At 35.3% G+C, this 9,818-nt stretch overlaps 1 protein-coding gene across 1 annotated transcript in view; it reads left to right on the top strand.

The window, feature by feature from the left end:
- The window catches only part of LOC107747416 (sprouty-related, EVH1 domain-containing protein 2-like), a 14,456-nt gene extending 9,018 nt beyond the window's left edge, over positions 1–5,438 (top strand). Inside the window, exons 5-6 of the mRNA XM_016561898.1 lie at positions 2,219–2,368; positions 3,905–5,438. Coding sequence (XP_016417384.1) covers positions 2,219–2,368; positions 3,905–4,594 — 840 coding nt within the window. The 3' untranslated portion in view covers positions 4,595–5,438. The remainder of the gene's footprint in view (positions 1–2,218; positions 2,369–3,904) is intronic.
- The last annotated feature ends 4,380 nt before the right edge of the window (positions 5,439–9,818 follow it).

The raw sequence follows: 9,818 nt of genomic DNA, 5'->3' as shown, positions 1-9,818 counted from the left end.
TTTTTTGCACAAAGAAAACAAAAATAACGACTTTATTCCACATTTTCGTCTCTACTGCGTCACTTTGGACTCGTGTTCACGACAGTATCATTTTTTCGTTATTTTTGTTTTCTTTGCGCAAAAAAGTATTCTCGTAGCTTCGTAACTTTACAGTTGAACCACTGATGTCACACGGACTTCTTTGTCGATCATCTTGGTACTTTTCTGGACCTTGAACGTGGTAGTTACCTTGCTGTCTATGGGAGGATCAGAGAGCCCTCAGATTTCATCAAAAATATCTTAAATTGTGTCATGAAGATGAACGAAGGTCTTATGGGTTTCGAACAACACGAGGGTGAGTAATTAATGACAGAATTTTCATTTTTGGGTGAACTAACCCTTTAAGAAACATGAATGTGTGTTACGTTTGGTTGGACTTCAGGCTTTAGGTGTTCAGCGATCAGCGTTTGCCATGGTCTCTCAGCAGTGGTGTTCCTCTAATCGCTAACTTTAGACGTTTATGACTCACAGCTATTCATACAAGCCCAGCCAGACACTGATTATTACTAATCAGAGTAGTCAGTCGCTCCTAAGTTTAGAGAGGGAGAGATGGGATGTGTGCGGTAGGTTTAGAATGGGCAGCAGCTGTTGGATGTCTTATTCCCTCTGAGGTAAAGTCTAAAGTGATAATTAGCACAGCCACAAATACATTTCCATCCAGACATTACACACACACTCACAACTCTGCATGCACTTAGTATGCATGTAGTATGCATTCACACTTACATACACACTCAAGACACTTTCATCTATCTATCTATCTATCTATCTACAGTAAAAATGTTTAGTGTTAATTTAAAATCTTATGTTGAAAATTACAATATTTGTATATTATAATTGTATTATAATTAACAAATAAAAAAAGTTCTGCAATAAAAGTAAGAAATAAATTATAGCATGTTTATAAATGAATTGTATAAATGATCTTATAATTTATATTTGAATACACCACATATATTTTCTTTTATTTATTATTATTATTATTGTTATTATTATTGTTGTTTTTTGAAAATATATATATATATTTTTTTGTAAATATAATGTATAAATCACTTTATTTTTTATGGTGAATAAAATGACTCGTGTATATTTACAGTAAAATATTGTACATATTGTGCAAGTAAAATGAACATTTAAAGTAAAAACGTTTTTAACAAGACAATAGATGTACTTTAATGTTAAAATATTGCTAAAATAATTTTTGATTGGTTGTTTTTGTAAAACCTTTTAATTTCTGGTTGAAAACATAAAACAATATTCCCAAAAGTCCAAAAAGATGCATCACATTTGCTTATATTTTATTTAAATGGTCATTTCTTCTCGTTTTCCTATGTTGTGCATATTGGGGTGTTTACGTTACTTTTTGTTGTCTAGTTATTGTTTACTGCATTATTTAGTGTGTGTGTTTCACATGTGTCACCCTGATGCTGCAGCTGCCAGATTTGTGCTGTAAATTCAACAAACGTGTTTTACAGTGTATGGTAGATTTCAGTCTTTGCAGAAGAAAGGAGCCAGATGACTTAAGAGAGGAGAGCTGTGTTTGTAATCATCTCTCTCTCACACACACACACACACACTTGAGTTATTGATGGCTTTGTGGCTCTCTGTCAACTCTTAAAGCAGATGCTCACACACACACACACACACACACACACACACTGCTGGCTCTCGTTCAGGCTCCAGGCTTCAGGAAGAGCCACAGGAAGGAGACAGTGTGGATTTCAGGGGTTGAAGGTCAGAGATAATAGTGCTGATGATAGTACTCAAGCACTTCATTTACACAAACCTCGCGTACCCGTACACAGAGTCAGAGGTCAAGCAGAATGACCTGTGCTGTGTTGCTGTGGAACGTTTGAAATGCTTTTATACAGATCCATTTCTGTTTTTATACAAACACTTTCTGCTTTTTTTCTGACATGGTGAATGTTAAACGTGAAGTGATGATTTGATGCATTTCAATGTTCTATTTTTTTGCTGAATCCAAGTTATAATTAATCTTATACCATGGTAACGCTATAAATCTCAACAAGGCTATTTTTGCTGGAAATTCAGCGAAAAATACAACTCTGTGACCTTTGTTTAAGGGCGAGAATTCGTTTGGTTTGTGCCACCATGATCCTGCCAACATGCTCAAATTGGGAAACAATTTCTATTCTTGCTCTCTCTGTCTGTCCGTCAGAATGCCACAGACAGCTCGTCTAACTCTTCTCAGAAGAGAGAGCCGTCCATGCAGACGCTCGCACCAATCAGCTTCTCCGAGCCCCACCACTGCATTCTGGGACATCTCTACGACCAACACAGACACTCTGACCGCTTCTACCTGGAACAGGTGAGTTTGTATGAATCATTTGTTTGTGCAAAATTTAGTAAAGTTATTGGCATCACAATGTACTGTTTTAGTGTACTTTGACTCCTTACTTGCATTATATTATTTAGACACTAGGGTGATCCAGTATATTGTTTCCATTTTTATATAATAATTTTTAAAGAATTTTAACTATTTTATAAATTTGTTTGAATCTTTTTTTTAAATAAATAAACAACTTTATTTAAATTAAATTAAATTTTGTTTTTAGAAATTAAATTATATAACCATTTTATTCATAAATAGATTATTTTAATGAAATACGGTTAGATATATATGGTTATAGATATAAGTATTCATTTAAAATGTATATTTTATATATATGCCTTATTTGTGTATTTGTGAGTGTATATATACACTACCGTTCAAAAGTTTGGGATCAGTAAGACTTGTAATGTTTTTTAAAGAAGTCTCTTATGCTCATCAAGGCTGCATTTATTTGATCAAAAATACAGAAAAAATAGTAATCTAGCAAAATGTTATTACAATATAAAATAATGTTTCTATTTTAATATCCTTTAAAATATAATTTATTTCTGTGATGCAAAGCTGAATTTCCATCAGCCATTACTCCAGTATAAAGTGTCACATGATCCTTCAGAAATCATTCTAATATGCTGATTTATTATTAGAATTATCAATGTTGGCAACAGTTGTGCTGCCAAATATTTTTTTGGAAACTGCGATACTTTTTTCAGGATTCTTTGATGAATAAAAAGTTAAAAAGAACAGCATTTATTCAAAATATAAATCTTTTCTAACAATATAAATCTTTGCTATCACTTCTTATCAATTTAACACATCCTTGCTGAATAAAAGTTTTAATTTCTTTCAAAAAAAGAAAGAATATAAATTTACTGACCCCAGTCTTTTGAACGGTAGTGTATATTGTTAGAAAAGATTTCCATTCTATATATGTATGTGTGTATATATATATGTATATATATATATATACTGTATATGTAATTTACTACATTTTAAAATTCAATATGATAAATTGAATTTATAAATTAAATTTTTATTATTATTTTTAGAATTATTATAAAGTGTTATGTTAAAAAAATGTAATAATTAATCCAAATCAATGTTCATGCCAAGAGATTGTTCTTGCAAACTGGGTTTTTCTCACTAAGTTCACTTTTGGGTCAACAAAAGAAAAAGGGCCGAGTTTGATTCTTTTAAGGAATCAAGACTAAAGTATAGAACACTATAGTGAAGTATAGCAATAATAACTATACGATAATAACTTCTACATGTTAAAGAACATGGGTAAAACTTCTTAATTTAATCATAAAAGGCATCACACTGTTAAACTTGTTTTAGTGTGATATTATGATTTTTAGACCTCTTTACGCTTTAAAAATAACCAGCGGCAATATGTTATGCTGATTGTTTATCATAACATATTCAGATATGTTCAAGATTATCTGCTACCATTTCAGATATTTCTATCTGGATGTCTATCCATCTTGTGTTGAACTCTTTCTTTCTGCTGTACAGACGGTGCCCATGTTCCCGTGTTCCCGTCACGTAAGGTTTCACGAGGAAGAGGAGGAGATCGTTCGGATTAACCCGCGCGAGCGCTCTTGGTTAACGGGCTACGAGGACTATCGCCACGCCACCACAACGACGCGGGCCAAACCTCTGTGGCCGGACGCCACTGACGCTTACGTTCACCTCGCTAAGAGCGAACCTCCCAAACACGACTACACTTACTCGTACCCACTCAGTGGGGACGGACACACTCCCCGCGACGGCAAAACGGGCATCGGTGGCGGCGTGGTCACCGGTCAGCCACGGGCGCTCACCGCCAAATGGCTGCCGCAGCGCGTGGAGGACAGCAGAGAGCGCTTACGGTGTGTGTACTGTCAAAACATGTTCAGTCCGGCTGAAAACGGGCGCGGGCGCTGCCAGGAAGCTCCGGACCCCGTGCAGACGTGCATTCGCCGGGTGAGCTTCATGTGGTGCGCCGACAGCCTGCTCTACCATTGCATGTCGGACCCCGAGGGCGACTATTCGGACCCCTGCTCCTGCGACGCCAGCGAAGAGCGCTTCTGCCTGCGCTGGCTGGCGCTCCTGGGACTGTCGCTGCTAGCGCCCTGCATGTGCTGCTACGCGCCGCTGCGAGCGTGTTACCACTGCGGCGTCGCGTGCCACTGCTGCGGCGGCAAGCACAAGGCCTCGGGGTGAGCGGGAAAACGCGAGCACACCTGCAGCTGGGAAAAACGACAAACGAAAAGTGGAAGAACAAACTTATGGCTGCATTTGTGTTTTGCTTTGTTTTTTTTCCCTTCCCGCTGAGTTTCGGAGGGTTGGTCCATTTTTGTTTCATTTTCTCAATTTAATTGTACTGGACAGCTGTCCTGGTTTGTATTTTTCTTTGTTTTTAAAAGAGTAACCCTCAGCTTCCATTTAAAAGACTACACACTATAAATATTCATTTATATATGAAAAGTATATATAAATATATGTAGATATAAATATATAAATCCAGGTACTTTATATTTTTATGCTCATGTGCTTTGAAGGTTTGAGTTGTAATCTTCCTTCCGTCTCGTCTGTGTTTTAATATGTTCGTTTGATTTGATTTTACTCTCCCGTCAGCCTTTCGTTATGTCTCTCCAGTCAGAGGCGTGCGTCTCTTCTACTGTGATCCACTCCGTCTAGATAAGACAAACACAGAGGAATCCAAAATAGCTGACCTGTAGGATGGTAGATCTTGTGTGTATGTGTGTGTGTGTGAGGTCAGAACGGATGTGGGAAATTACATTTTGCCAAATTGCCAATATTAATTTGCTGTGTGGAAGATGGGGAACACATTGCTGCCCAAATGTAAAGTATGTGTGTTGGTGAATCTCATGTGCAGGTCATATTTTACCCCAAAATCAAAAGAAAACAGGCTTTATTTTGCCTATATTAGGAGCTTTTAGCATTGTGGCATTATTTTTATGACAGTTATTTCCCATCCAAAGTGTCATTACTATGGAAGACCGTTTCCGCCACTCAATAAAAAATAAAAATTGCAACTTTTTATCTCACAATCCTGACTTTTTTCTCGCAATTTTGAGTTTATATCTTGCAGTTCTGACTTTATAACACGCAATTACGAGTTGTTAAGTCAGAATTGTGAGATATAAACTCATAGTTCTGAGAAAATGTCAATATTTTTTGTCCTCAGAATTGGACTTTGTAACTCGCAATTGCAAGTTTATATCTCACAAATCTGAGAAAAAAGTCAGAATTGCGTGTTTATATCCCACAATCTCAAGAAAAAAAGTCAGAATTGCAAGATACAAACTCGTAATTCTGAGAAAAAAAGTAACAATTGCGAGTTTATATTTCGCAATTCTGACTTTATAACTCACAATTGCAAGTTTATATATAAATATTCGCAATTACCTTTTTTATTCAGTGGCGGAAACGAGCTTTCATTTTCAAAAACTTTTACACTCAGAAACTGCTTGTGAATTTCACAAATTGAATTGAAGTGATATTTTAAAGTAGCAAGACTGAAATAAAATTTTCTTGTTACATACTCCAATCTTTTTTTTTATAACTTTGAAAAATCATTTACAGTGCACCATAACACCATGTAACTTCCATAATGACATAATTGATTTTTATTACAAGAAAAAGAATTTAGCAAATATTACTATTATTTATAAATACTTAGTAGAGTAAGTTGTTGCACTGCTTCATCAATAAATGAATGTGCTTGATTATCAAGAAAATAATATCACAATGCAAATACCTAAAAATGGGTTTTATTTTCAATAAGAAAAATTTTACGGTTGCTTTTGGGGGTGCGATATGAGTCGAACATGTTCTTAAAGGGTTTTGTGAGATGTATGTGCCTGTTATCGATGTTTTGAAATGAAAACCAGCCTCAAAATCGATGTACCCCTCCTACAGGACGAAAAACAAGATGTCTTTTTTTCTCTGCCTTTGTCTTAAGCACAACACAAACTAGTACAACTAACAAACAAGAAAAAACTACCATCTGAACACTGTGCAAGTTGTTGTGAAGTTCTCAAAATATATTTCCAATTGCTGGCCTATCAGCATCATCCTTCAAAACAACATCCAGCCAATCGGTGGACTGTGACAGCGTTGTCATGACGACTGTGATCCTATTTGTCAGCTGATGTTTTATGTCCTGTTTGTCTCTCTGGTGTCTATCCTCGATCTTCTCCCCCTCTTCCTGTGAAAAGCTTTTGCAGTAGTACTATCTGACGCGTGACTAAAGAGGAGCAGGTTTATTTTTTTATTGGTGTCCAGGAGAGTGAGTTCTCTGTCTGTCTGATGCTCCTGAACATTCTGAGATTAAAAGAAAGTGCCTGAATCAGCCAGTGCGTCTCACGCCTTCTGTCCATCTCCAAATGTTACATTCACGCTCTCGTGACGTCTTTTACTCACATTTGGGACAAGGATGTTTCTATTGTAAAAGATCAAACTTGATCACAACGAGGTGTGACCCGATAACACGTCAGTTCTTGTCGAATCTCTTCCATATTAGTCTGGTATTTTCCTCTAACTGCGAAATGCTATGCAAGTCAAGATCATTTGTTGTTGAGCGCAACAGTAGGGTTTCAGAAGTAAAAATCATATTAATTTTCTCCATAGAGATATTCATATTTAGTAACAACATAAATGTTTTGCAAGCTCAGAAACTGTTAAATGTTGGTACAATGTCAGAAATGTATTTAAAAACTGTTCCCAACACTCAAACTATTTATATATTTGTACATATTTGAATATTTTGTAACAAATATATCAATAAAATATATTGAATATAAATATTTTTTTCGTATATATATATATAAAATGACATTTTTCACATTTAAAAATGATACTGTCCATATCTCTATATATGTATTTGCACACATATATGCACATCAATGTTTTTTGAGCATCAAGAGGATACTATTATAGTTTTTATTATTATTTTGAATCAGTTTTTATTTTTATATTTTCCATTTTCATTTTAGTTAAAGTTTTAGTACTTTTTTTTTTTTATGTCTATATAGTTTTTATCCATTTTTGTTTCAGTTTTAGTTATTTTAGTACATTAGGTTAAACTAAATTAAAATGAGAAAACTAGCTGAAATAAGTATTTTATTTTAGTAACTTTTTCATGATAATTTTTTAATGGTTTTAATTTTAGTTTCAGTTTTAGTTAACTAAAATGACCCTGATGCACATACACATATTTATATGTATTATAAATTTTACTTAAATTTAACATTTTATTGTTGGGAATGATTTATACAATTTACAATGCTCTATGGGAAGAGCAGTTTGTTTCCTCATAATGTTCAATATACATTTGTCATTTTTCCAACAATTCTGCATTAAATCAAAATTTGTAATGTCTTGTTCGTTTGCTACTTTAAAACTCTATACGGAAGTCTTTTCTTTTAAATGCTTATGGAGAAAATGAATGTGAAAAATACTTCCGCAACCAAGGCAATTTTTAAAAAGTGATTGGCCACTTTTGCATGCTATTTCTGCCACATCATGCTCACCATTACCACATATACATTACCATATACCATATATTTTATATCAGCAACAAAACCATTCGGATTGGGTATATTTTTTGCGTTGCACACTTTCAATGAGGACAACTTGTGTCATGTCTGGTTTAGGTGGAAATAAAGGCCAAGAGACTAGAAAACAATGACAGACAAATGGTAGTAAGTCACGCAGATGTTTGACTGTTCAATATTATGGGAAAGCCTGTGTGTGGCCACTGTCCAATGAGAAACTGTGCATGAATTACACGTGACAGTGTTTGTGTTTATGCAGAAAGCCGGGCACGTGCTGGCATGACGGCATGTCCCAAAGCCCAGCACTATTACTCTCGACTGCATCTTCCTCTGCATTATCCAACAGAATGTGCAACCATTGTAATGCCAAGTCAAAAACATCTTAATCGTGAGTTCCCGAATGAGTGAATAACAGCTTGAGTGGGTTCTCAACTCAAACATATGAATCTGTATATTAACATAGTAGTTTGACAATAATAACAGTTCATTCTATTGTAAACATTTTGTCTGCTGAAAATTTTAATTTTAATATTTAATACTTTTTTATTCATTTTAGTTAACACAGGTTCTAACTCAAGCGTAGCTTTGCTGCTTCATCTGCTGACATCTTTGTTGATTATTTACATTTACATTTAGTCATTTAGCAGACGCTTTTATCCAAAGCGACTTACAAATGATTATAATGCGCCATTCGAATATAATAATTTTGTCTGCTGATAATGTCTGCAGGGCCGGAGAGGTCACGGTAATGAATTTACTGCATTAGTCCGAGGTCAGCTGGAAGACTTTTGGACCGTGCACATCTCTGTGGAGCGATACAGCGCTTCAAATCCGGTTAAAGTGCATTTTAAGAGTCCAAGTCTGGAGTTTTTGGTAGCGTCTGGATCCTTGAGACTAAAGTATTGAGAGAGAGACAGTAAAAATTGTCTCAATAGAGCCATGGGAGCAGTTTCGTATGAGCAGACAGCGTGATGGGAAACAGACCCAGATCTGGAGCGAGAAGGAAGCGGATGAACACATTGCATGTTACCTTTACACTCCTAACCCTCTGGTGTTGTTCAGTCATTTTAGGGGGGAAAAAAATGCATTTTGAATTTTTACAATTTTTTTATTTCATTAGAATAGAGTGCATTAGTGCCCGCCCCCTTTTTCAGCAGCGCTGATTCCGAAAGTATTTCTTCCATTCATTCTTCCCAAAGGGATTTATAAAAAGTGTTCATTAAAGTGCTATAAGCCATGAACCAAGCCAACCAGATACGAGGTGATTCACAACAGTACAAACTTTGATTTGAAGCAAAGAAGTTTTTGAAAATCCAACAAAAGGGCAAAAATACAAGACTGGGCTTTAATAAGGGAAAGAACTACAATCCCATGAAGCACTGCAAATAATATAATTGAATTAAAAACGATATAAAACTATCCATTTAAAGTTGCTGATTGTATATATAGAAATAATAGTTTAGATTTATTGCTATATAATAAAAACAACAAAATATATGCCAATATTTTCTGTAAGATAAGTAAATTAGCCAATTTTGTTTAAATGAAGGATTGCAGAAATGAGTACACCCTAGATTTAATTCAGAAAATGTATAATATTCTAGTACTTAGTATGTCCTCCAGAACTTAAAGTATACTGCTCTGATCCTTCTTGGCACTGAGTGTACAAGTTCATGACAAATTTTCACATCTCTGCTGTTTAACTTCTGGAGGATGACCTTCTTAAATGCTCTGGTCTTTAATGGGGAGTGTTGCTCGGCTCGTCTCTACAGAATCCCCCACAGCTGCTCAAGAGCGTTAAGATTGAGTGAAATACATGTCCACTGAAGGATTTTCACCTTGTGAGAATGAATATATTCATTGTC

The sequence above is a fragment of the Sinocyclocheilus rhinocerous genome, unplaced genomic scaffold (assembly GCF_001515625.1).
Source record: "Sinocyclocheilus rhinocerous isolate Xijiao unplaced genomic scaffold, SAMN03320098_v1.1 scaffold229, whole genome shotgun sequence".
Classification (NCBI taxonomy): Eukaryota; Metazoa; Chordata; class Actinopteri; order Cypriniformes; family Cyprinidae; genus Sinocyclocheilus; species Sinocyclocheilus rhinocerous.
The sequence above is the reverse complement of the archived record's forward strand: the minus strand, read 5'-3'. Positions and strand labels throughout refer to the sequence as shown.